This window comes from Anopheles marshallii, chromosome 2 (genome assembly GCF_943734725.1).
Source record: "Anopheles marshallii chromosome 2, idAnoMarsDA_429_01, whole genome shotgun sequence".
Lineage (NCBI taxonomy): Eukaryota > Metazoa > Arthropoda > Insecta > Diptera > Culicidae > Anopheles > Anopheles marshallii.
The window spans coordinates 18,486,844-18,513,523 of record NC_071326.1 but is presented as its reverse complement, the minus strand read 5'-3'; the positions used below and the strand labels follow the sequence as shown (position 1 = coordinate 18,513,523).

The window sequence follows — 26,680 nt, the reverse complement described above, 5'->3', positions numbered from 1 at the left end:
AACCGGTACCGACTGCCACCGGAAACAGCGTACCGGCAGACGAGAAAAGCATACGAGGGTTTTGGGACAGGGGACATCGTTGTCAAACTGCGCAACAAATGAATAATCGCTTCGACTGTCTGCCCCACCCGAGGATCATTATTAAATCATCGTTTCCAGTTGGCGTGGCGTGCATTCGAGGATACATCTTGCGAACGATTACGGGTCACGTGGACAATCCCGAAACGGAGGCACCTGCTTCCGCAGATTTTGATCTTCAAGCATTGACTGACTGTGATGGCGTGTGATGGCGGCTGACGGGTAGGTGTTTAGGCAATTTTCTGACGAGGATCACTCATACCGGACGACGTACCGCGCTTGAAGCGCAATTCGTCCTCGATTGGACGACCGTTGGGCAAATTACTGTTTCCGTTGCCTTCATCGGGATCCATTAGGAACTGCGGTAAAATGAACGCGGATCCGGCCGACTCCGAACTGTCGTAGTTGTTACTTCCCAGCTGGTACAGATCTTTGCTCGGATGTCCAGCCAGCAGGTTGGCGATTCGTAGATCACACGGATTCCGCAAAAACCGGCGCAGCAATGATCTGTTTCGAATGACATATTTAAAATTAGTGTTTGGGTGCAAGAATTGCATCTCATGAGTGCATACTTTTCGTTGGGTTTTAAAGAGCTAAGTGCTCCGGGGGATATGCCGGAAACCGGGACCTGATTAACAATAGGTTCCACCGACGAAGATCGCTTGCCGTTTGTCCATCCGCGGGAATACTGAAACGTTTGCGCATTCACCAACACTACCAGCCCCACTAGCAGGAACGCAATTGTGCGTGTATGTAGCATACTGAACCAGATCTGGAGTGGAAAATATGAATGAACCTGAACGTGTATTCTTAATACCACACCACAGTAAAGCTGTATCGGAGCTAAATATTCCAACCGTGAACGGAACCACTTCTTAATGTAATAATAGCGTTAATATATAAATAGCCTATTCTTTCTATACCTTATCACCACAATTCGGGCACTTGTTCGCTTATTCCGTTTTTTTTTTTTAAATTGTAAGTACTAACGTGTACCACCAACTAACTTCACTTTACACCAGCGTGCCAACAGGTTCCAACCGACTGTCGCTAGTCCAAATTCGATTTCACACTGTTGGCTAGATATTGTCCTGCAGCCTGCTTTTATACTACTCACAGCATCTTCGCCTTGTCTACGAAATACCGGTTCATAGTCGAGCGCATCAACAAATCAGTTCGACGAAATCACGTACTGAACACCCAGCCCTACTGCCTTGTCCTTGTGATCCGGGATGTGCGTATGCACGCACATTATCCAGCTCAGTAACACCAAACACCTCTTCACACCGCCGACAGGAACGGATCAGCGTATCAAAGTCAATCAATTAAAGTGAATCGGATTGTGGTGAGAGTTAAAATTATGCAAATAGCGTAACCGAACCGAAAAATCCTCCAAAACCGCTCGTACGCGTACGCGAAGATTCCGTCAATGCGGGCTGGGGCGAGAGAACACTCCATATGCCAAGCAGCAGTCCCACTGCCACCACCCTCCGGGGCATTCAAGAAGCATAAGGGCATCTTTGATCCTGGTTATTATCATACGCCAGCGAGCAGGAAGGCGGAATTCCCGTTCTCGCTCGTAGCGGAAGGATATGTTCGGCATGGCCATGCCGCCTTTCAGTGGGATTGAAAAACAAAAGGAGCTAAATTACGTTCCACGGATTTGCTGACGTGCCAACGCAGAAGCGCAGTGTTTTGCGGAAGCGACCGGCAGGCGGGAGATCAAGGTTGTTGTTGAGAAAGCTAAAGACGTATCATTTGCATAAGGGTATAGATAACCGAAGAAATACTCCAACCTGAAACAGTTCCCCTTTGCCGGTCCCCGTGAAAGGAAAGCAAGGGAAAGCGCTAAGTAACGTGTGCTTGAGGTTGGGAGCAATTAAGAGGCTATTGTTGATCCATAAATACCGATTGCTTGTAGTTTCATCTCTGGGTACAAGGTTGCCGTGCGTGCCGTTGGTTTGCAACAGCGGTTACATCTTTTACACAAGGTCAACCTCTGGTTTGATTTAGAAATATATTATTATTGATTGATTGATTGAATAACGCTGAATTTGATTGCACATTATTTTAGAATTTTTCAAATCCGAAGTCTATATCATTCCAGTATCGAAGGCAAATGTATAGAAAAGATTTAGTAGTAATGATAAAATAAACCGTTCGATTCTCGTGACAAATGGAAAGATGTTTCAGAGTGATATTATTTGTCTGTTATACTATCAGAACAACGCTGCCTGTAAGCTGGGACGAAATAAGAGAACAAAAACAGAACCTAGATCGAGATTTCGAAATGAGAAACGTTGTTGATTTTGAACGATACACTCTTAAATAAATCATGTTTATTACATGTTTTAACCTGAAAATGTTAAGGTTGTGTATAACAATGCTTAAGTAACAACAATCATCTTACACGTGGAATGGCGCGTTTAAACATTTTCCTCTTTTATCACCGACTTGCCTTCGTTGTTACGTGAAATGCGATGATAAGTCTCCAACTTCTCCAACTTGGTCACAAAATCCTCGTCGTGCGTGATTACAATCAGCTGAGAGGGACCTCCTTCTCGTTCGGAGACAATCTGTCGCAGTGCTAAGCATAGCGAATCTATATTTTCTCGGTCCAGATTAGTAGTTGGTTCGTCTAGGGCCATCACGCCGCAGTTGCTGCTGAATGTTTCCGCTAGCGCCAAGCGTATGATAAGCGAGGCCAACATCCTCTGACCGGCACTACAGCGACCACGCATTTCGATTTCTACGTCGTTCTTTGCCTGCATTACACCGTACGTGTACAATCGCCGTCGCTCCGTCCGTTCCACGCCTTCGTCTATCGTATTGATGCGTATGTAATCAATATCGTTTCCGCGATAGATATCACGCCACAGTGAAAAAATGGTACGATTGATCTCTTGCATCTTCTCCGTGTGAAATTCCCTTAATGCGTCTTCAAACACATCCCTGTACTTTTTGAGATCGCTAATTATTTTTTGCAGCACTATAGTCTCGTGCAAATTTTGGATGTAGTTCCGGACAGCATTGCGAAATTCATCGCGACCCAACTCTTTGCGGAGGTCGTTAAGTTGACGCTGCAATTCACCCGTCTGACCGTTAAGTTCACTGCGCTTGGCCTGCAAACCGTCGCGAACGTCTAAAAGCCGGTCGCGTTCTTTCTGTACGCTTCCCACTTCCATTTCTCCCATGTTTTTAACCAACACGGCTAGCTGCGCTTCTAGATCTGTCGTTTCACGTATAATACGCTTCAAATCCCTGTTGTCTAGCAGGTCGCGTTCTTGCAAATGTTGATTGGCAATGTCATGTCTCTGCTTTTCTATACTTTTCGCCTTACATTCCATAATCCGCTTCAGCTGGTCTTGCTCCTGCTGTACCTGGTCTTTTTTCGCCTGAAGATTACTCAATTCTGCACTCAAATTCAACACAGCCAGCTCGTCCAACTCACATCCCAACCGAGCGATTTCCGTCTCCTCCCAACGCAACCCATCTAATGTTTTGCGCAACCTTTGTAGCTCTCGATTATTTTGTTCCTTTGCACGCTGCTTTTGCTCTACTTCCTTCTGCAGTTGCATCTTTACGGGGTTAAGCTGCTGTTCGGCATCTTTTAGCTCATCGTTCAGTGTAATAATTTTGACACCCAGTTCGCTGACGTTTGCACGCTTCTGCTCCAATGATTGAACTGATTCCTGAAGCTTCAGCTTCTTCGACTTCATCTGATTGTTGCGGGACTGCAAGTTGTTAAGCTTTTCCGTCTTTGTCTCGATTGTGGTTCGCATTTCTTCAACCAAATTTCGCTCCGTTTTAAACTTAACGCGCAATGTTTCACGTTCCGCCTTAAGTGATTCAATCGTCACTCCCTCGGAAATGCGAGTTCCCAGCTGAGTTCGAAGCTCATCGACATTACGCTTCATGCGTTCCAAATCGCTGCCAAGCTTGTCTAGAATGCTCATATCACCGACAATCGAGTTAATAAGCTGCATGTTGGCGGTCGGTTCCGACACAGCTAGCTGATATTCCTCCAATTCGTCCGATGCAATTGTGAGGCGCTTTTCCGTATCCTGCAGTTGCTGTTTCAACTGAGGCAGTTCTTTCTTTTGCTTTTCCAACCGTTCGTAAATGGGCTTCAAAGCGAGTAGCTTATCGTAATCGGAATGATCCTTCTTGAGCGTTCGTTCCAGCGTCTCGATCTTCTCCGGCAATCGTCGAATTTCATCAGACAACTTACCACTGATATCGTGTACATCTTCACTCTCCAATCCCTTGTCGCACACTGGACAGCAGCGATCATTTTCGATGTTGGAGATAAACTTTTGGTACAACACTACGGCCGATCGCGCTTCTCCATGCTCCAAATTGTTTTTGGATATTTTTTCTTTCAGCTTGGTCAACACTTCCTCGTAATCATTACCGCGACAGGCGTTGTAAATCTTTTCTTCCGCTTCTCCCAAATCACGCTCCAGTCGGTCAAGTTGCGCCTTTTGATTTTTACGTGTCGTTTCCATCTCTGTTACAATCGCTTGTGCTCGGCGTATTTTATCATTCACAGTTTTTACCTCCTTTTGCAAATCGTCGTACAGGTTTTGCATGTTGCTCCTATACTTCGACTCAATGGTGCGATCGGGAAACAAACGACGTAAGTTAACTGCGTGTTTGTTGCGCAATCTGCCAAGCTCGGTTTCACGGCTTGTAAATTGCTGTTCCATCAGAGTAAGTTCATTTTCCTTCATCGCTACCTCATCCAGTGAGCTAATGCGTTCTTCCAAACGATCTAACTCACCTTGCAGCTGATCGCGAAGCTGCTTCCGTTCGATCAAATCATTTTTCATTGCCGGTAAATTTGCAGCTGCCACCTGTGTTTCGTACTCCTGCTCAAGCCGGTTGATTTCATCGATCAGTCGCTTCAGCATTTCGGCAGATCTTTCTATTTCAGTCACCTCACGCATGGTTTGCAGCTTTTCCCGTTCTAGTTGGTCAATTTGCTTGCGCTTCGAGATGGAACCACTCTCCAGGGTTGCCTTGGTTTCGCGCAATTTATCGATGCTTTTTTGAGCCCGAGCATCTTCTTCATCAAACGCTTTGGTCTTTGATTGTACATTTGTGTCTTGGGTTTTCAAAGCATTGCGGATCGAGCTGAGGGCCGAATCTATAATACTAGCGCTGATCGAAGCGTCACCATAGTCATCGGATAATGGAATGGTAAGCTTATCACCGAGCGACTTCATCTTTTTACCTCGCTCAATCTGCAATTCACGTTCACGTTTCTGCTTTTCGGCAAGCTCAATCTTTTGCCCATCTATTGAGTGGAGCTTGTTCTGCAGTGAATGATCCTTCGACTTGATGCTTTGCAATTCCGATTCGTCCTCTTCCAGCTCGGAACGCTTCGATGCTGAGGTTTGCTGAAATATCTTAATTTCCATTTCCAACTCAGCCAAAGACCCTTCGAACAGTTTCTTAATCTTTGACTTCAGCTGTTGGTTTTGCTCTTGTTTGCTTTTAATCCTAGAAAATAATCAAAAATTTTATGCAAACCAGAACAAACCGTACGTGGCACGTGAAATACTTACTTCGAGCTGTATTCGATCTGTTTTGCCAACAGCGATGAATACTGTCGCTCTACCAATGACAATTGTTCGAGCTTAATTTGGATCGGCTTAATATCGCTCTCCAGGTCGGCAATAGTTTCACGTAACTTTTCTAGTTTGCTGTCTCCATCTTCCAACTGTAGCTGTTTAGTTTCAGTTTGTATTTTTAAATTTTCCATTAGCTTCAAATCTCTCATCTTATCCTTCAGCTTATCATTGTATTCCTTTCCCTGTTTGATTAACTTTTCGATGGCCTTGTTGTACTCGGTGGTTCCGAAAATGGCATCGAACTTTTTCTTTAACTCTTTTGGCTCATCCAGTGGCCAGCAGGAGTCTTCTTGGTGGCAAAATATAACGTTGTTTAGGATCGCCTTCGACACTCCCATTGTGTCGCACATTTCGTTATTGATGTCCACAACACGCGACCGTGTCATGGTGATTTTTTCCTTTGTTTTGGAATCCTCCATAATGATGGTAGAATCCATCGTCTCGAACTTGGGATTCTTTCCCTTGTGGGTTATTTTCATCGAGCGAATGGCTGTCACCATGTTGTCGGCGCAATCCTTCACCATTAGCTTCACCTGTCCGAGGCTTTCCACGGTGTTAAATATTTTGGGATCATGAATAAAACCAACACCCCGGTTGACGCCCGGTGGAAGCTCGCCCGTTAAACCAAACTTAAGGCACTCGATGATGGTGGTCTTACCGCAACCATTTTGCCCCACGATCAGCGTAAGCGGCGACCGAAAGTTTAGTTGCTGAAATTGGGCAGCCGGTTAGATTCTTACAAACTTTTACATTCCCACCTTCAATGAACGTTGCTTACCTGAACATCGTCACGCTCGACACCAAAGCTGCGTATTCCTCGTATTTCCAATTTATGAATCGTAGACATGACGAATTCCGGTTAACACTGCTGAAACCGAAAACAAGACTTTTCACGAAACGTTTTGCAAAATAAGCGCCAAGATTGCTTTGACAACTAGTTTCGCCATCTCTTCCAAGCAAACGTTTCTGTTTTCGCTCTATTGTCTTGCACAGTGGGTAAATCGCCGAGAGAATTTTACCGTATTCTGACCAAATTTGCTACGCCAAATTCATTTACGAAATTTGTTATTCGTATATTCACATCTAGAATGATATGTAAGTAAAATATCTACATCGAAACTGTTGCAATTATTTATTATGAACTGGAATTAGTATCAGACGGAAACGAAATTTGTAAAATTCGTTTCGAATTTCTCGAAAATCACCCATCGCCTTTCGAACCCATTTGACAGCTGTGTTCGATTTCGAATACGCATCAGCAAACGTCGGGTTTCTTCGGATTTTTTTATTTACAGCAACCTGCACGCACACCACCGCAAAAGCAACTTGAAATGAAGAAGAAGACCTTCGTTTCATACGCAGTTCGGTTTCGCTGTGTGTGTTTGGGTGCCTGATGATCTTGCTTGGATGGTGGCGCTGGGCAGAAAAAACGCGAATTTGAGCGAAATCGTCAGACGGGCACTGTGTGTTGTGCAGTTCCATTGTGGTTCCACTGTCTATTGCGTTCTGCCCCGCGTGAACAAACACGTCTCCACGTAGTGCGTGAGTCATTGCTGTGTGATTACAAGGGGTGGACGGGAAAACCTAAAGTGAAGGTGGCTAGAACACAATCTGCTCGTTCAGCAGCAGCGAGAAAAATGGGACATCATCGGTTGCAGTGATGATGTGAGAAAAATGAGTCAGTGAAATCGTCTGGCCATGGTGATCGAATCCGGAAGTAGCGTCTGCTTTGCATCTCCACAACGTATCACCTATCACCAGTCGCTAGCCAGTCACTGCCTGGCCTTCGTTGGCCATTGCGTGTCGAAGATGTACGGTTAAGGGCGAGGAAGTCGTGTTTAGTGTCATTTGCATTGTGCACTGTGTGTGCGTCCGTACCCGCGAGCGTGGGCGCGCGTGTGTGTGTGTTTGTTTTCGTGAATGAAATGCATCACTGTGACAACAAATCGCGCGTAGTGTAAAGGAAGGAATAACAACCGCAAAAAGAAAAAACAGGCGACTCTGTGTGCCACCTGGCGACGTTTTGGCTGCTCTGTGGTGTAGAAAGTAGAATTGATTCCAGGCTGTGCGACACCCAGCGACTATATATCCACGCAGCCACTTTGTGCAACATAAACGCTCGGCCCACCGCGGAATATCCGTGCCGTGCAGCGCAGTGTTCGATTGATAAGCGGATCAGAAGGGAGTCTAAAGTAACCAGCAATGGATTCGTTGCGAAAATGGTTGAACAAGCCGAAGGTAAGCTGTCCCTGGACCAGAGGGAAAAGTCATGCTGATGTATTTTTTTTTTTCGCAAAAACTACTGCCGTCCTTGTGGCTGCGACCATTTTCCACTTTGCTCTCACGTACCGAGTTAAATGGTGGTAGTTATGATTTTTTTTTTCCATACACTTCCTCTTTGGCGGTGGTTACTGGGCAGCCTTGGAAGGGGTGGGTTGGATGGTGGGGAGCCATTGAAGCACTTTTCATTTTGTGTCGAGAAGAAGAAAAGCGAAACTATTGGGCGCCACAGAAACGACCAGAAATGCAATGGAGTATTGTTTTTCTTGTTCCTTCCCGTCTGTGACGTAGTGCGCGAGAGAAGGCGAGTGTGTGTAGTGAGCGCTAGTGTGTGAGAGGTGAGAAAAGAAAAGACAGAAAAAACACATCCCAACACGAGTCTGCATGTGTGTGTGTGTGCGTGAGTGCGTTGTTGCGTTGCGTATCACTGCGATGCTCAGGGATGGCGAAACTGTACCGAGCGAAATGTTCTTGGTCGTGAATGTTGCTGATAATAGTGAGTGCCATTGTGCCGAATTTTATCGCGCAATGTTTTTTTTTTTTTTCAACCCGCGTTCAATTATGAATAACATCACTGCGCTGCCACTGTACGGCGGCAATCGACGCGAGAAGGCCTTGGTGGGTTCGGAACGCAAATTGCGTCACCAACACCAAAGCAAACGTACGGACCGCCGTACGTCCAAGGCGCTCGAATGGTTCATGTCCGCGCGCCGTTGCGTACGCGGTATTATCGACCACAAATGGCACGGCACACTACACGCGCGCCACAACACAATTTCTGTGGAGGGGGGGTGTTGTCTCGACGAGTCTGGACTGGGGTATCGCCACCCATAAATAAACACGCAAGAAGTGAAACTGTGCACACGCACACTGGGATACGCACGTGTTTTTATCCGCGGCAATCCGTTTCGGTTGCTTGGATGATTTCAGACAAGCCTGCTGGTGAAGGCTCGGAAATGTCAAGTAAATGATCCTCCTGAATCTGAGCAAGAGTGAGTGAGTGGAGTTCAACTTTACCAGCGATTGAGTTTATTCGAATCTCCACAAAGAGTTCTTCATTTAGCTCACGCATTCAGCGTTGATAGTCTCCACAATGTGTTAAACCACAACGTAACGCTCTGATGAGCTACATCGAAGACTAACACTTCAACTTGTTAAGAGTTAACTCTGTATTGCAACTCACGCACTCCGATTCAACTCGCTTTGGTGAGTTGTTATTCGCATCACTTTTTCGAAAGCGTGGTACATCCACTTGGTTATCTGTTTGGTTTGTGTGGCTTGGTTTTCGTGACGGCAGACCTTGACAAAGTGCAAATTGTCTTCGACCCAAGGAACTCATCTGCACTAAATCCCCTTTGCATTGCATGTTGTTGTCCGTTTTTTCGTGTTTGTTCTGCTGGCATTAACCTCGCCGAAGGTTTTTGTTTGTTGTCTGGCCCTTTGCGGGGAAGTTGCACTTGCAGTTTTGTACCGACAAGTAAACAGACACTTGTATCTTATCAAGGGAATTAACACACCCATGATAACAAAGCCCTATCCTTTCTTTTATCGTTGCGAATGTGCAGCACATACCGATAAGCGTTTAAGTTACGGAGGAACAATGGAGGAACGGATACAGTTATTTATAATCAACCATTTTGTTTCTGCTTATTCTGTCCCAATATTGCCTTGGCTTCGTTTGGTTGGTACCAAATCGTATGCGTAAGAGTAAATAAAACCTTCATGCAGTAACTGCGGCTGCGTATGTTGTTGTTCGCCACGTAAAAATGGGGGTAAACAAGCAAGACGGGGTGGAGAGATACACGTGTTTCTTGATAATATACGCAGCAGTTACAGTACGGTAAGAACCAGTGTTGATTGAAGCTTTCATGAAAGTTCGATGGAGGCTTGGTCCCATCTAATCCCCAACCAGGTCATCAGGCATTCGGTCGCTCGTTCGAATGCTGATAACCCATATAATTTAATGGGTTGTCAATTTTCCATTTCGAGGTTTTCTTCTGCTTCGTCTTCTTCTTCTTCCTTCCCTCTCAATGCCTCTCGACACTGAAAAAGGGCCACTCGACAAACCTTCTTATCAGCTTGTTCAACTCGTGCCTACTCGAGGGCTCTAGTCACGCCAAACGACTTTGCCCGGTGAGGTCGCGTACGTACGTCTATGTTTGTAGCAATGAGTTCGTTCTGCTGTATACTAAAACGAAGCTACCGTGTAGCTGCAAACAAGTGGATTTTTCCATAACTCTCCAACAAATTGTGAACGCTTCATTTATTGCCACAAATCTTAACAAATCGTTTGAATTTTGGCTTTGAAAGGATGTATTATAACATATATATAATTTAGCTTTATATTGCCCATAAAAGTACACTTGGATATTGAACAATGTTGAGCTCGTGAATGCATGTAATGCGCAGCAACTAAACGATCGAAAACTGCGTCAATGCATTTCGCTGCAGATTCGCGATAAGGCAGACACCGTCAATTGCTGCTCTTTAAGCTAGCCAGTCCCGCTAATTGATTCAAACCATAGCCAAGAGTACCCCCCCTGGGATTGAGCGACCAAAGGCCGTTGTGCAATTGCAGTTCGATCGCAATCCTAATGGGACGGTGGAATTAAAGGTTTAACTGGTAATCCATTACAGGGCTGTCGTTCTGCGTTTATTGGTGCTCGAGAAGCGCCATTATGGAGTTATGATTACAGAACATCTCATTGGATTCCACTCAACTGACACAGCATACTAACAATCGTACGGAAAGGATTAGAAAAGCATGCAAAACACTTTGTCCCTGACAGTCAAACGAAGATCATCAGTAATAGTGCGGAGTGGTTGTGGCGGGAGAAATTGGTGATCCACCAGGCAAGCAATGTTGAAACTGCTCGACATGCGAGAGCAGGGTACGGTTGTTATTTCACAACCCCAAAACAACACACATATATGAACTCTTTCGAACAGGTTTCTTTAAAGGAGGCCACCCCAAACTGTTGTGTATTGGTGGTATGTTTTGAGCCGCAGTACGGGGCATGTATGGCCTTTTCTGGTCTGGTTGTTTCTTCAAGATCGCACGAACGTACGGAATACATTTCGCTGTGAACCTTTTCGCAAAACTACTGACCCTTATGTGACCGGCGGGGGGTTTTTTGTGGCCGTTGACGAAACTACGGGAAAACCCCGACGACCAATGTGAGTAATACTTACGCCAATCCGCTGTGCAGGTATCCACTAGAAGCTGCTAATTGTTGTTAGTTATAGAATTTCGAATAAACTCAATATCGGTGCCGAACTACGCACCACGTGTGATAAACCTGGCAAGCATAAAGCGTTAAATGGGAAAGCTTTTTGGTGCGGAAGGAAGATAACGAAGCAGGATTGTGAAGTGGCTTATGTATGTGCATGATGTAACACACCGTAGTCATACTGCTTTATTCAGGCCTTCGCACACGAACGGGTTCCATAATTGATAATGCGAAAAACGGACCAAACTGTGAAACCAAATGCGTCTCATCGTGCGTTTTTGTTGTTGCTTTCTTCTTCTTTTGCACGGTTTCGCAATCCGCCACGCGGTCGGACACTTATGCACATCCAACCGAGTGGTGTCTGCGGCGCAATAGGAAGAGCTACTACACCACAACTGGCTGAAAGCTTTCGTACCTGACCCGTGTGTGGGTAATACAAATTCAACCATTGGATGTGTTACTAAACACAGGGATACGGCTTATCGTTCTCGGTTTGTTTTCACATCGGCTTTAGCCCCTTAAAGCCCTTCTGTGGTTACTGAAGCGGATAGGGCAGATTTTGCCTCATATGGGAGATAATTAATTTAAAATGGAAAAAACAGAATAATGCCTTCTTCTACTTGGATCGCCGTTCAATACCGGTGTTGATCATATGATGTGATAAATGTTTTGAAAGCTATCATATACCAAGACAGCAGTAGGGCATTGGTTGAAAACAGAATAAAATTTACGCCAAGCACATCTGTCGTGTGTTTTCAATTTGTGTGCTTGATCGTGTACTCTTGCGCCTGGTAACATGCTCCACAAACCCTGGTGATACAAAATGTCAATAGCACGTGTGTCAAGTTCGTGCCGGAATGATTTCTCCGGCCAGAACAGCCGATTCATTCATTCTTGTTCGAATTTCATATCAAAATAAGAAAATAATATTATTTTATTAAGTCGAGAAAATGGGGGGAAATGATAAAAAATAATAATTATTTCATTATAAAATTACAAACACAATAAAATTAACTAATCTGAGTCTAAAATTATGTATAATTCGGAGTATACAATCTTCTACAATACAATCAAATAAAATGAGACCTAGAAAACCCAGTGGCAACCGTAATAACTGTTTACTGACACGGAATTGTGGAGTGCGCCTCTTTTATCTATAAAAATACCCTTCTCACTATTGATCGAGGTGATTTTTTAGAGGAGCCGCGGAGCTATCGCCGACATTTTGCTGTGGAATATAAGCATGATTCGAAAGATGAGCAATCGCCACAGCAGCGCACGACAAACGCTAAAAGATTGTGATATTATTTTGAGGTGATTGAAAACGGGAACCTCTCCCTGTGAGAGTTTTGTACCTGGAGCTTTGTAACATTCCTATGTCTAATATACCTAAGAAGCATTGCTCAGGTCTGGATGGTTATTCGAGGATCTTAATTTAATTTTTAACTTAGTAAACGGAGATTTTAACCTCTGCATGGACGAAGCGATGGAATGATTTTGTAGCTAAAAGTGTCTTCGAAAGATGATTTCAGAGTTAAAAGAAATAGTTTATTTGGGAAAATTCATGAGATTGAGAGATATGTGATCGAACTCTTCGAAGAACAAGCCTTAGTCTCAGGCATCAACGCGATCATCCCATCCCAAACTGGACCTACAACGCCTTCTCTGTCCATGTGAACGATCTAAAACGACTTTACAGGATAGGTCGTCTGGTGTCATTCTCATGACGTGACCAGCCCACGTCTAATCCGCTGTACGACAGTAAGTTCGTCGTACAGCTCAAAGAGCTCGTCATTGTAGCCGCTCCTCCACTGTCCAAGGCTATTTCTACAAGAGTTATATTGCGATCTGAAATGTTTTTGTTTAGAACATCCATTTGTTGTTTGCAAATGATATTTTATCTTTTTTATAATGTATAAAATTTAAAACGTTTATAAAGTGTATAATTTATGTTCAGTTCCTTGACAACACACGTGTAGCTAACTAAACAGTTAATTGTAGTGCAAACTATTTCAATACCCATTATCGCATGCATCGGAATCTGCTCGGAAAAGGGAACACATTCACCCGGAGTCGCTCTTTTTTTTTTTTTTTAAAAGTACACGTTTAGAGACAAATGTCACACCGATTACGCGGCGTTGTGTTTAGCATGTGCTCTCTGGCCACCGTTTACCGGTAGCGCCGTACTGCGCCACGTTGTTCGTAGAAAAGGGCACGTGGAAATTAAGTGTGGAAAACATTTCCACGCGAGCGTGGCTGGGGAAGGAAAATCACACGTTGACGTCTTCGGGGAACAGAACCTTTTTTTTTCACTTTTCACCTCGCGCTAAAGCCCCCTCCGAAAACCAAGACCATGGCTAGCGTCGACGAACACAGTGAGGAGGCGCCATTTGTTGGTGGTGTTGGTATCACGGACACGGTTCGGGCACTAGTGCGTCGATAAATTTCCATTGTGTCGCCTTCACGGACGGTAGCCGCTAACGAGTTCCTGCGTGTTGACCTTGGGCGCGAGACTCGACGCCAATTTGTACGGCTACGTTGAAACGCGGTCTCTTGCCCGCGGCCCAGCGGTGTCGTTACCGTACGGTGGCTCATTCCGGTATGGGATCACACTCTGGGTTCACCTGGTAGCATGCTATCAGCAACCAGGAAGCAAACTTTCCGGCCTGATCCGGACCGCTTGGGTCTTGTTGAAGACCGGCAGACGTTCAAGACAGTTTCTTTTTTTGCTTTTGTCCGCTGTCCATCGGTACATGTACGTCACTGCTATACGCAGAGCAGTGGCAATACGGTGTTGCTTCTGTGTGTATTACGTTCCATACACACGATTGTATTCACACACGGGTGGACAAGCCGTTTCGCGGTTTCTTTGTTTTGGTATTGTGTTTTATTATTTCTGCAACGTGCGCTGCATCAGTTTCACGCTGTATTTCTATTATCGGAACGTATTGCTGCAGTCTGTGTCACTGTTTTGTTATTAACCCCCGTGGTGGGTAGTTGTGCATTTGCATTCGGTGACAGTTGCAGCCAGATCAAGCTGAAGACATTGTTCACATGCTCTAATAAGGCGAGTTTCTTTCTTGTGTCGCTTCTTCATCTGTGATATGTTAATAATTGAAAGCAATGGAAAGTGCCTTCCGCATCGGGGCCATTATTAGCACTTTCATTTTTCCTTCTTGTTCACGGGGTTGTGTTTGAGGATTTTCGCTCTGTGCGAAGTTTTTATGTCACCATTTCATTGCTCTAGTGGTGCGTTAATATGTTCCCATTTTTTATTAATATCTTTTAATAATTCTCACCACATTGGGACATTTTCAGCGTGTTGTATCGCTCTATGTGATCTTCCCGTGCAATTAGTTCACTGGAGCTGAGTGAGTCATTTGATGACATCGCACTGCCTTATCGCGTAGTTTCCAATGCTGGGAATGAACGTGTGTTTTTTTATTATGCATGCATAATATTTCCAACACGCGTTGTAAAGCTAATGATGATGACAAAGGGGTTTTGCAGGCAAAACCGATCAAAATTGTGGAACGTGACAAGTTAATGCATAACATTTGCATTGCACTTGTAGATTGTAATTAAAACAGGGAAATTATTGCGTTTTTAATGCATGGAAACAGTCAATATTTTTTAAGTAAAATTGCACAAATAGTGCTATTCTGCATTAATAAAAAAATGCATCAAAGAAAACGTGTTTAATTGTTCAACTATGGTTTATTAAAACTAGAAGCATCTTGATCTATCCGCATCAGATTGCTCGGCCACTGAAAGCGTCGGCGACATTTTGCTCAGTGCTCAGGAGGAACTACATCGAAAGAAATCTCCTCCATTTCGCATTTATCGCCAGGTTGCTGAATCGTGGGTAAAGGTGAAAGTAAATCCACATCCAACCAACTTCACCCTGCTTATTACTATCTCACAACAGCATAAGTATGCGGCTTTGGACACGAAGCAAGCGTTCGTGTGTGCGTGGAAAGTTTTTTTTCCCTCCCCGTTGAGATGCAGTTCATTTCCTTTTCCCTGTTGTGTCTTTAAGGCGGCACCGAGAGAGGAGGAAAAAAAGTGGTCAAAGTGAAACAAGTTTTCCCACCACTTGTGAACGGCAAGTTTTCTGTAGGCAGTTTTGATCTCTTTTTTTTATTCGGATGTGAAATAAGGTAAAAGCATTGGAAGAAGGAAAATAATAACCACCATGGAGCTTACCGAGGATTTGACAGACCTTTGTCAGGCTCTCGCTGTGGCGGATGTCACAACTTATGTTGCTTGTTAATCTGGTGAACTATGCAGAAGATAGGAATGATATGAGATTATCTAATGGTTTGATGAAAGTTGTACATTTTTTTTAAGTTAAATTCTTCTCAAACACGAACTTAAGTCGTATGTCTTAAAACTCAAGTCTTAATTGTGTCGATATATTTGTTTCTTAAAAAGCCTTTTGGATCCTTGAAATGCTTTATTGTTTTTGTGAGATTTTCTATTTATTTAAAATATTCTGTTTCCCACCATGCTTTTAGTTGAGTCAGCTGTTTCCCTTAACAAATAATCCTAAGTTCGCAAACCGGCAAGAGTCGCCTTCTTATCAATGGACGGTCTAAGATCACGTGGAAGAAAATGAGACCAGAGATTGCTACAGTGTGGAATGATTTATTCGTGAAACAATCAACCCATACGTTTATCGTGGATCAATTATTTGACCTGCACGTGCACTACTGATTGCAATCTTTGTATGTGTGTTGTTGCATTTTAATCGGTACGATTCATTTTTAAAAGGCTGCAAAATATTGTGAACCGTAGATGTTCGTTTCGCTTAAAGTGCAAATACACGCTGAAGGTAGTGTTAAAAAATATAATAATTATGTTTCAGGTACTTATGGTTGACTTTATACTAAATTTTAGTTATGAATATATTTGTTGATAACGATCAGAAGGCACACAACAAGTAAAAGCAGTACGATTGAGTCATTCTTATGATAAGAAATCACAGAGCGGCATCGTTCCCTGCGCAGCTGAGGACACACTCATTATCGTGCTGCGCGTCACTGAGCAAACGATGTGCTGAACCAGTGGCAAATGCAGAGAAAGCTATCTACTCTGCCATACTTTATTGCAACCAAAACGGCCACCCTCATCTGTATGGTGGGGCAGTACAGAACACGGAACTGGAAGTAGTCACCTGGACTTATAATTAATGTTTATTCCCACAGCACGTCCCACGGTTAGTGGTGCATCTTCACTGACCTGATGTGGCGACGCTGCTGCTAAACCGTTTGACTTACTTCCCATTTGGTTCCAACTGTTTTCTTTTGCGTCTTCTGTTGTGTAGACGAAGATTAAGACCCACAATACAGTTGATCGTTGCTGTTGCATTTATATTCCTACTATCCATCACCTTTATATGATTGTAAAATCCATCATCCATCTTTATTGTCCATAGTGCAATCGTAATCGTAATGGGCGAATTACATGACCGTACCTGACAGCCCAGGGATGGCGGAAGGAAATCAATTAACGCAAACCTCGGCGAATTGCGTGGTCCTCCGGCTTATTTGGCTACGGTGGTCCAAATGTACCCGGCACGTAACGGGTTGCTGATGATCGTTGATTATTATTTCTGGCAGGGTGTAAAACACCGTTTGTTTACTAACGGCTTAAACGGCTCATTCCCTCGGCAACCAGCATTGGAGGAGGGGGCGTGTCTCTATCTCCTGCTGTCCATGCGCTATTGTATATGAACTAAATTTGCCACACACGGCACAGTTGCGTTTTTTGAGCGAAATGTGTGTTAACCTGTGTGCACAATCCGTGGCACGTACCACGGACTATCAAATCTACCGTTCGATGCAGTCCTCGCGTAACATTCCTGCGCATTGTGGGTGGTGCGCTATAGTTCCGTTTCGCCCGATCGTAATCATACACGGCAACAAACGCATAGTTGTGCATGCGTACTGTTTGGTACGATAGCAACACAATGTTCATGAACGATTCACGCCGACCGGCCGATTATCGTGTTTATAGGGTGTAGTATGTACGTTGGTCTACTGTTTGGTTAAAGTTTTGGGAAGCTTCACTAAAAAAACATCAAATATGGAAGAGTCGTAAATTGTACTCAGTTAGTAAATGTTGTGCATCAAGCTCATAACAACAATCAACAATTATTTGATGGGAGTACGAAGAATCTATAGTCATTTCTATATCTATATCTATAGACATTTCTTTAGTTAAAATGTATGATATTTGTTGGGCTGGAATATGTTTTATCTTAAATTTTAAACGATTTATTTTTTTCATTCTTCACAGGCTGACGACAAATCGCTTCTGGCACGATTTTACCATGCCGATCGTGCGCTGACAGCGATTGCCAGCGAACTGGACAGTTTCGATGGGCGTGCAGAGCCCGTTCGTTGCACACGACTTGTAAGCCGACTTCGTCAAGGACAGGTAAGAACTGTTCGGAAGAATCTATTCCTAGCCGTAAATATATCCGCAAGACGCTAATGTTTCGGTTTATCTTCCTAGGACCGCGTGCTGGCGATAACCAATCAAATCATGGACGAGCTGCTCGGTGACGATCGTGCACAGCGTGCCTTTCGCGTGAAGTTTCCCGAGGAGGTGCTGCAGGAAAGCTTGGCCGGGCAGCTGTGGTTCGGTGCGGAGTGTTTAGCAGCCGGCTCGTCGATACTGAACCGCGAGGCCGAGTCGGCGAAGATGCGCCCGCTCGCAAAAGCGGTTACCAAGAGTCTCGAGATTGTGCGGAATCGCCTACGAGAGCAGTGCCTTCGCAATAACACTCCCAACAGTCCGACGCTGCGGCTGGACTTCAACGATGCTGCCACCGAGCAGCTGTACGAGAGCCTAAAGATATTCGATCGTCTGTTTGCCGAGTTTGAGCTGGTTTACGTCAGCGCAATGGTGCAGGTGAAAACGAAGCAGGAGTACGAAATGCAGGAGCTGATCTGCGTGCTGTTCTCGGAAACGCTGCAGCGGGCATTAAAGATTGGTTTGCTCGAACAGGAACAGGTGGATTCGTACGATCCGGCGCTAATGTTTTCTATACCCCGGTTGGCCATAATCGCCGGTTTGGTGATCTTTCGCGATGGACCACTGAATATGGATCAGCCGGCAGATAACATTTCGGAGATATTTCGACCTTTCCGGAAGCTGTTGATAAAAATGCGTGATTTGCTGCACACGCTGACAAAGCACGAGTTGTACCAACTGGAGAAGCTGCTCTGCACAAACGAAGAGATCAGTGCAAGCGAACAATTGATCTGTGATGAAAAGAGTGGTGGTGGCGATGGTGGTGGTGCCACCACCGGTGAAGGTGTACGAGATTTCGATGCACTCGAGCCAGTGGGCGAAAGCAAAGAGCATGTGGTCATTGTAACAACGACGACGATCACGACGACGAACGCGGCCAATGTAGCTGCCGATGGAAAGACGGATGTGAACGATGCTAGTGAAGGTGATAAAAGTTTGCATATAGTTAGTCAAGGTTATGAGGTGAACACTAGCGGTGATCTGAACGGCACTGGTGGTAACGGCATGAACGCCGAATGCTGTAGCACCAGCAGGGCAAAGAATCAGCACAATCAAAGGCATTTGCGACAGAGGCCGGAAACGCGGCCTACCTCACAGGACTCGAAGCCAGTCAGTAGTTACGGTGGGGACGACATACCGGAGGTTGATGAAGACAATAACAATCACATTCAGAAAGCTGCCGACGATGATGACGAGGACGACGAAGGTGACAACGATCCGAACCTGAAAGATGGGCTTGTCACTACAGACTGTGCTTCGGGATACCTGATACCAAACACCAACTTTGGCAATTTATTACAGACAAACGAGGCACCGCTTACGGACAGTTTTATTGCAACGGACGACGAACTGCGGCTTCTCGGTACCGAAAATTCCTCACCATCGAATGTGACACAAGCAAACATAGAAAGCATTCTGACGAGTTCCAGTCCCGGCGGTCAGCAGAAGCTGGTGGATTCAGACTCCGGGCACGGTACGGCAAGTCACAGCACCGATATGTCTCCTGAGCTGGACACCGAACGTACGGTGCACGAACAAAAGAATGACACCGCTGGTGAACCATTGTCGACGATTGTAGCGCAAAGCAAAGCAAACAAATCCGTTCGAAATCGACCGAGAAGTGGCGGCATGCACAAGGCTCCCGAAATCAGTGAATCTTCGAGTGACGAAGAGGAAGCGGACGTAGATGAGCCGGACGATATGGATGCAGACGATGACGAGGATGAAGAAGAGGACGCGGAAAAGAGTTACACGGAGGACGTGAGGTTCAGGGTAGGTGGACCGAAGGAAAGCATAACGTTTGATGCCAAAGACATCTCAGCTCGGCCTAGCTCAAGCCAAACGAAGCAATCGCAGTATAATAACCATCGCAAGCAGAGCCATCATCGGCCACGGGCATCAACCTCGACGTCATCGACATACCGTAAACCTCAATCGCATCAGCATCATCACCATCATCATTATCACCATCATCACCATCTCAATCATTCCTATGCTGCAGCGACGGAAGCGACCAGCTCGGTTGCCAGCACTACCACCAGCAAGAACGGAACAAACGGAAGCACTCGCCATAGTCGTATGCAACAACAGCAGCATCAGCGTAGTTCATCCTCCAGCTGTGATACATCACCAACACAGAGCGAATGCAGTGATGTGCAGGAGGTAGTACTAGCGATCAGAGCAGTAGGTCGAAATAATTTTCAGTAAGTGTTTCTTTCATTAGAACTGCCTCGCAAAGTGCAATCCAGGGACTCAGGGTTTAATTAACATGTTTCCTTCTCCGTACAATTTTAGAACCACTGAAAACCTTCTTCATCGTCTGTTTGTGTGCATTGCCGGTGTGGCTGATCAGCTGCAAACGAACTTTGCGGCTGATCTGCGCAAAATGCTAAAAAGCGTATTCATCATGAATTCATCACCGCCCGAGCCGGAAGAACCCCCGGAAGCGAACGCCAACGTGGAGGAATCGAAAGACAACCACCATAACCCGTCCGATTTGTTCGAGTTCCGGGCAAGCGAACAGGACGTCATAACGGCCGACCAGCAGAACCACAGCGGTGGCTCCAGTCAAAGCATCTACTCAGCCGAGGAAGCGAACCCCGAGCAGGATTCGGTGTTTGCATCGTCGGGCGACTCATCACCGGTGCGCCGTACGACCAGCGTAGAGGGCCGTAACGTGACGGTAAATGTGTCCGTATCGGTGGTGGCGTCGTCACCGAGCGGTGGAGTTGGCAGTGGCCACAGCAGTGCCGGCAATGCTCGCACAGCCCAAGAACGGAGCGTTAGTTTAAGTGAAGCGTGCATCGTTGTCGAGGGAGGGAAAACAACGTCCGGAACTCGTAGGCACAGTGCAAGCGGGTCCAAAAGCGATTACGGCCGTAGTCGCAGCAGTCCAAGCAGTCCAACCAATAGCAATAGTAATGGCGGTTGCGGGAATCACCATGGTTCCACCAACGCGACCACCACCACAACATCCTCGTCAGGGCGAGATTTACACATAGAGCAACATCAGTCACAGCGAAGGATGCCAGAGGAGCCACCGAGGTGGATCCCGGATTGTGATGCCCCACGGTGCATGTCTTGTGCGTCGGCTTTTACACCGTTTCGCAGAAGACACCATTGCCGCAACTGTGGTGGAGTGTTCTGTGGCGTTTGTTCCAATCTATCGAAACCGCTACCAAAATATGGTCTGACAAAAGCAGTTCGCGTGTGCCGAGACTGCTACATTCACGAGGTTGGAGTGTAAAATAGCACGTCGAACGTTGGAAAACAGTAGCCAAATGCGCATCATACGCTAGGATCCGCCATATCCGGTGGTTAGTGTGTAGTGTGCTGGTTATATTGTTTGATTCACGCTCGATGTGCTTATGTTTTTGTTTTGTTCATGTTATTTTTCTTTTTGTTTTACTGTTTCATCTGTTTGACTGTATATTTTGACGTGCGGAAGCTACAAATTTCTTGATGAAGTGCAGTTGTTTTAACTTTCTTTGTTCAATATTTGTGATATACTTTCATCATTTGACCATGAACGCAGATGCATCTATTTGTGGTAATATATTTTGTTCTCTTGTTTATTATTTGCGGTCTGCTTTTTCTTTTGTACTTTGATTTTAAATCGTAATGGTTTTTGTTGTTATTCCTTGTATGTGTTTAAAAGGAATGGCCGGACCGTATTCCTTTTGAAATAGCTTGGTTTCGATATGAAACAATTCGCATGTGTGTGTGTTTTTTTTTATTCCATCACAAACCGAAGAATATTTCACCGTGCACCTTAGCATCATACAAATTATTTGATATTGTTTAATCAGTTGATTTACGATAAAAACAGCCTGTAAGAATAATAATGTGAAAACAAAAATATCGACCCGTATATTCATACGGAAACGGCATATAATTTGACCAACTCATGACACCAAGAACGTCCTGGCCCCGCAACACAGGATAAATCGTTCAAAACATTCACTGGCAAGCCAATCAAAACACTACCTACAGTTGCAAATGCGCGATGTTGACCGACCTGTATATCAAAATGTTAATGTGACGCGTATTCCATTTAAAAAAGAGCTCCCCCCATCGAATTAACTAATCTAAACTTGCTATCAATATTCAGCTCCAACACATTCCCCGGCAGCAATCGAGACATGAACCACGGGAGTAACAGTTCGGCTCGTAGCTACGCGAAAAATAAGGAAGAAACTATAGACAACAGTAAAGACTTTGTTTTAAGTACTATCGTACAATTTGTTGAGTTGTTTGCCAGTTGTGTTTTTTTTTTGCATTTTTGGGAGTTGTGTCGTGGATTTGACTATGTGCATGAAGAAAAATATTTAGTCATTTTAGTCGAATGATGCGTGCGTGCTTTTCTTGCTGTACCCACCCTTGTGTTGCTTCCCCCGTCCCGTGGCACGCCGTCGAAGTGAAGTTACTAGTTTGATGTATTGTTTTTCTTGACCCGTTTTGTTTATTACCGTTGTATAAGAATAGCAAAATTTCCGATTATTACCGTATTTTCCAAATGTACGCGATATACAAACGTAGTAATGATGATTCACTCGCGCCCGGAAGCGCGTTCCATTTTTCTGTGCAAGATTCCCGCCAAAAAGATATGATTCGTCGTGTGGGCAACGGGGTAAGCATAATGTTAATCGAATAAACAGTTGAACAGGCAAGTTCTTTCTATTGCTTTTAAAGTTTCCGGAAAGAAGCAAAACAAACAATAAAGTATGTACGATAAAGCGATAAAAGGCAGTGAGGCGTAGAACAAGCGCAAGCGATTCGTATGGGTTATAATGAAGAGGAAAAAAATAACAGTACCCGTACACGGACAATTGCAAACGCGAATGTACGAATGAACTGGTGTAAATGGAAAGGAAGCATCCCCATCATTTGAGTGATATCTTTATATATTTTTAAAATTGATACCATAAATGCAAACAAAATAAAATGAATGAAAACTGAACGGAAATGGTTCTTCTAGTTTGGTGCAGAACAGCAACATGGATAGAGCGTACTGGAACGCGAATCGTACGTGGTATAAAGTAAATAAATATATACAGAAAAAGAAGCGTATGGAAATGTCTGAAAGCCGATGAATAACACTAATAATTAGGCCAAATTTTCCATTTCCAAAGGAAATTCTGTAAAGTCTCATAAAAACTCATATCACAAGCAAATGAACGGTATAGTGAAGTCTAGATCAAGGATGCATTAGAACGATGACGTGAAAGCAACAGAAAACATAGCAACCGTTTGTGGCTGTTCGGGTTGAAGCGCATTTTACAGCACTTCAGCAGTAGCTCTTCTACCACAACCTGTTGCTATTTGTCGCGGTGCTCTGCTGTGTGCTGCCGTTTGGCACATATATGGAGGTTAAAACCCAGCGTGACCTCATTGCATGTTGCACCTTCCGATACGGAGCGTAGTAAGTTTCCATGGAACCATAACAACGGCACGGAGTTGTTTGTTGGGAAAAAACAGCAGTGGAAAATTTTTACTCCGAAATCCATCCCAGCAGGAAGAGGACGTAATTGTAATTAGGTGTGCAAAGCTACGTTTCAATCATCGGTAAAAAAAAGAACGTAATATAAAATGGACCAAATAGAGGAGAGTGGCGAAGATTCGCAGGCACCCGAATCCACATTCGAGGACGATCTGGTGCCGAAAGAAATTACGGACGAATTTTTCGAGGAGCTTTGCTCGAAAGCTAATCTGGTGGGTATATTTGTGTTGTTCTTTCAAGCGAATCCATAACTTTTAATGCGATTTTGGTGTTATTTGCTTTGCAGACTGTAAAGGATCTTCAGGGTAATGGACAGTATGGGCTGGCGGAAGACTTCCAGAAACTACTCATTACCGGTCAAAATTTGCGACAGCAGCTCATCGAAGAGCAGGATCGAATCGCAAAAATGCAGGACGAAGTGTCGGCCGCTTCGGGACGAGTGGCACAGGCGATGCAGCTTTCCCAGCGCGATCAAGACACCATCCAGACGCTGAAGTCGGAAATTCAGGACGCGTGGAAGCGTGCGGATGCGGCCCAAACGCGTGAACAAAACGTCCAGGAAGCGATGAATCAGATGAGAGAGAAGCTTGAAAAATTGCATGCCGAGAGTGATCGTTACGGGGATCGAGACGACGAGTACGAATGATGGAATGATGGTGGGTAGTTATCTTGGAGGTGCATTAACTGTGTTTAATCTATCTTATAGTGTCGGTTCATCGATGAACAAACATAAAGAGGGCATAATGCGCGAACGGGATCGGTTGTATGTGGAGGTAGAAGAGCTGAACCGTCGTCTGCACACGCAACGCTTGTACATGGAAGAGCTGGAGCAGAAATGTTTCGAGTCGGAGACAAAGGTAAAGGAGCTGTACAAGGTGTTGGACGAGACGTCGAACGAAGCGTTTCGGGACAAACGGCAACTGGAGAGCCTGCAAACGCAACACACCGAAGTCACTGCTGAGCTGGCAACCAAAACGGAGGAAGCCAAGCATTTTAAGGTGCTGGCGGAATCGAACCACAAGACCACCATACAGCAGAGCATGCAGATGGCGGCGATACGCACCAACTATGAGCGCGTTCTGACTACCAACAATCTGACCCAGGTGAAGCTGGCAAAGTCCCAGGCGGACTATGACAATATGGTACAGCTGAAGGAAAAAGTGACCAACGAGCTTAACACGAAGGTGAACATTTTGAAGCTGAAGGAAGACGAAAATAACAAGTTTCGGTTGGAAAATGCGAAGCTGTTGAAAACGCGAGAGTTGCTGCAGAAGCGCATACAAACAATCGAAGCAACAAAGGGAACGCTTGACCAGGAAGTGGCAAAATTTAAGTACGTATATGGGATAGCTTTTCAGCTGCATGTTAATGGACAACACTTGGTTTTTAGGAATACGATCGTGACATTTGAGAAGGAGCGGGATGCCTCCAAAAAATCATTCGACGTGGCCCGAAAGCAGGTCGATGCAGTGCTCCGAGAACGAGATTTGGTACGAAAAGATCTCGTAAAGGCAAACAGTGAGTAGTAGCTTTTACGCCATCTCATAGAACACCTTTTCATTTTCGCCTCAACGCGGCTTTTATTCTCAGAAACAATTACTGACCAAACGGAGCAGATGACACTGCTGGACAAGCACCAGAAAACGTTGGAGAACGAAATCAAGGCACACCAGGCCGCGGCACAAAAACAGCAAACGCTGCTGTTGAAGGTAGAGAAAGATCGTGACCGGAACGCGGAAGAGGTCCAGAATCTGTCGGACCGCATCGAACAACTGAACGAAGATTTGCTGTACAAGCAGAATCTAATTGGGGAGTTGCGCGAAAAGCTGAAAGAATGCGAGGCCAAACTGTTCCAATGTCAAAACATGCTGGAAATTACACGTGGCGAGCGGAACATTTTCGAGCGCGATTTAACGACCTGCAGCAAGGAGACCGAAGGGTTGAAAGAACGGCTGAAAAATGCGATCCGCACGGTGGACCAGCTGAAGGAGGAAAATGCCAACAAGGTGGCAGAGCTGTTCAAGGCGAATAAAACGATCGACAAGGTGGAAAAGGAAAAGCAGGCGCTTAAAACCGACGTGCAGAACATAAGCATCGCTTTGCAACATTCGAAATCCGAGCTGAGCGAAAAGACGAACGAGAACGTGCGGCTCAATAAGACACTTTCGGTACGTTGTGTGTGGTGGGGTTTTGTATATTAGAAGTTAAATGTAATGCATCTAATTTGTTGCCTTTACCAGGACGATGCGACGAATATGACGCGCCTGAAAAAGCAACTCGAAGGTGCCATCAACGAGAAGGATCTCGTCAAGGTGCAGCTTACCCAGCGCGTGGAAGAGATCAACAATCTGACGGAAAAGCTAAACATGCTAAACATGGCATTAGATCGCGGTGAAAATCAGTACCGTGACCGGTTGGACGACATTCGGCTGCTGAAGATTGAGATAAGCAATCTGCGCTCGCAGCGCAATCTGTTGACACGCGGCCTCGCCAATACGGCCGACATGCGCCAAGAGGTGTTGCAGCTGAACCGTGTGCTGAACCAGGAACGCGTGAAGGCACGTGCACTCGAGGACGAAATGCTAACACCGATGAACGTACACCGCTGGCGAAAGCTGAGCGGCAAGGATCCGGAAAAGATGGACCTTATTGTGAAGGTGCAAACGTTGCAGCGCCGCGTACTCTACCAATCGGTAACGGTGTCCGAGCAGGAGAAAACGCTCCAGCAGTCGGAGAAAATGTACGAAGCCCTGAAGGACGTGGTTGAAAAGCTGCCCAGCCATAAGGTCAAGGAACGGCTATCCGCCACCCAACGGGCGCTCACTGCACGCACAAAGAAACTGAAGGCACTCGCGGCAGAAATTCGCATCAAGGAGCTCGACTGCAAATCGAAAGACTGCACGCTGGAGCAACTGAAACAGGCGCTGCTGGAGACTAAGAAGGAGCTGGTAAAAGAGGTAAAGTAGCCGATAAATCCCGTCGAGCGTCAGAAGCTAACATGATTTATTCTAACACGCCCCCCGCGGTGTAATTACAGAAACGTGAAAAAATAAAGCTCGTCGAGAATATTCGTGGCCATCGGGCGGATGGGCCGGCCCTTACGGGGACCAGCACGAGCAGTGATATCATCGTAATTCGTACTACCAGCGAGACTGCCCACACGTCCAGCTACCGGACGCTCGGTTCGGGGTTTAAGGCAATCTGCTAAGATTGCGTTGCGACTGGAAACGATGTGGTAAAACGAATGCTTAATAACTCTACCGTGCGGATAGTGTAACGCATCTGTGTGAGCCATTGCCCTGCGTTGCTGGATTTCATGATAAGTTCAATATTGACTATTTGTGGCGTTTTTCCCCTTTCTGCTACGAAGACAACAAATTGCGAATCATTCACGCTGATAGCGTTGCGCTGCGAGA

The 26,680-nt window shown here is 45.3% G+C and overlaps 4 protein-coding genes across 4 annotated transcripts; 2 read left to right on the top strand and 2 right to left on the bottom strand.

Moving 5' to 3' along the window:
- Window positions 1–308: 308 nt before the first annotated feature.
- LOC128708473 (pro-corazonin-like) lies at window positions 309–838 on the bottom strand. Its single transcript, XM_053803451.1, has 2 exons — window positions 651–838; window positions 309–585 (listed from the first exon to the last, which is right to left on the bottom strand). The coding sequence occupies exons 1-2, from the start codon at window positions 836–838 to the stop codon at window positions 309–311; spliced, it is 465 nt and encodes a 154-aa protein (XP_053659426.1).
- Window positions 839–2,504: 1,666 nt separating this feature from the next.
- Window positions 2,505–6,561, bottom strand: LOC128719321 (DNA repair protein RAD50). Its single transcript, XM_053812945.1, has 3 exons — window positions 6,493–6,561; window positions 5,649–6,424; window positions 2,505–5,583 (listed from the first exon to the last, which is right to left on the bottom strand). Exons 1-3 carry the CDS (start codon window positions 6,559–6,561, stop codon window positions 2,505–2,507), a joined length of 3,924 nt encoding a protein of 1,307 aa, XP_053668920.1.
- A 1,355-nt stretch (window positions 6,562–7,916) lies between these two features.
- On the top strand, window positions 7,917–21,011 carry LOC128719633 (lateral signaling target protein 2 homolog). The gene is made up of 4 exons (XM_053813261.1): window positions 7,917–7,952; window positions 17,525–17,665; window positions 17,744–19,968; window positions 20,060–21,011. Exons 1-4 carry the CDS (start codon window positions 7,917–7,919, stop codon window positions 21,009–21,011), a joined length of 3,354 nt encoding a protein of 1,117 aa, XP_053669236.1.
- Window positions 21,012–23,353: 2,342 nt separating this feature from the next.
- Window positions 23,354–26,472, top strand: LOC128719487 (cilia- and flagella-associated protein 58-like). The gene is made up of 7 exons (XM_053813111.1): window positions 23,354–23,476; window positions 23,551–23,900; window positions 23,971–24,597; window positions 24,655–24,782; window positions 24,855–25,432; window positions 25,505–26,221; window positions 26,302–26,472. Exons 1-7 carry the CDS (start codon window positions 23,354–23,356, stop codon window positions 26,470–26,472), a joined length of 2,694 nt encoding a protein of 897 aa, XP_053669086.1.
- Window positions 26,473–26,680: the final 208 nt, after the last annotated feature.

Excerpts from the sequence above, each read along its gene's own strand:
- LOC128708473 (XM_053803451.1), bottom strand. The coding sequence starts at position 838 with ATGCTACATACACGCACAATTGCGTTCCTGCTAGTGGGGCTGGTAGTG. Across the intron at positions 586-650 it reads TCTTTAAAACCCAACGAAAA|ATCATTGCTGCGCCGGTTTT; the intron begins GTATGCACTCAT and ends CATTCGAAACAG.
- LOC128719321 (XM_053812945.1), bottom strand. The coding sequence starts at position 6,561 with ATGTCTACGATTCATAAATTGGAAATACGAGGAATACGCAGCTTTGGT. Across the intron at positions 6,425-6,492 it reads TCGAGCGTGACGATGTTCAG|CAACTAAACTTTCGGTCGCC; the intron begins GTAAGCAACGTT and ends GCCCAATTTCAG. Across the intron at positions 5,584-5,648 it reads CAGATCGAATACAGCTCGAA|GATTAAAAGCAAACAAGAGC; the intron begins GTAAGTATTTCA and ends ATTATTTTCTAG.
- LOC128719633 (XM_053813261.1), top strand. The coding sequence starts at position 7,917 with ATGGATTCGTTGCGAAAATGGTTGAACAAGCCGAAG. Across the intron at positions 17,666-17,743 it reads GCCGACTTCGTCAAGGACAG|GACCGCGTGCTGGCGATAAC; the intron begins GTAAGAACTGTT and ends TTATCTTCCTAG. Across the intron at positions 19,969-20,059 it reads GTAGGTCGAAATAATTTTCA|AACCACTGAAAACCTTCTTC; the intron begins GTAAGTGTTTCT and ends GTACAATTTTAG.
- LOC128719487 (XM_053813111.1), top strand. The coding sequence starts at position 23,354 with ATGGACCAAATAGAGGAGAGTGGCGAAGATTCGCAGGCACCCGAATCC. Across the intron at positions 24,783-24,854 it reads AGATCTCGTAAAGGCAAACA|AAACAATTACTGACCAAACG; the intron begins GTGAGTAGTAGC and ends TTTTATTCTCAG. Across the intron at positions 26,222-26,301 it reads AGAAGGAGCTGGTAAAAGAG|AAACGTGAAAAAATAAAGCT; the intron begins GTAAAGTAGCCG and ends GTGTAATTACAG.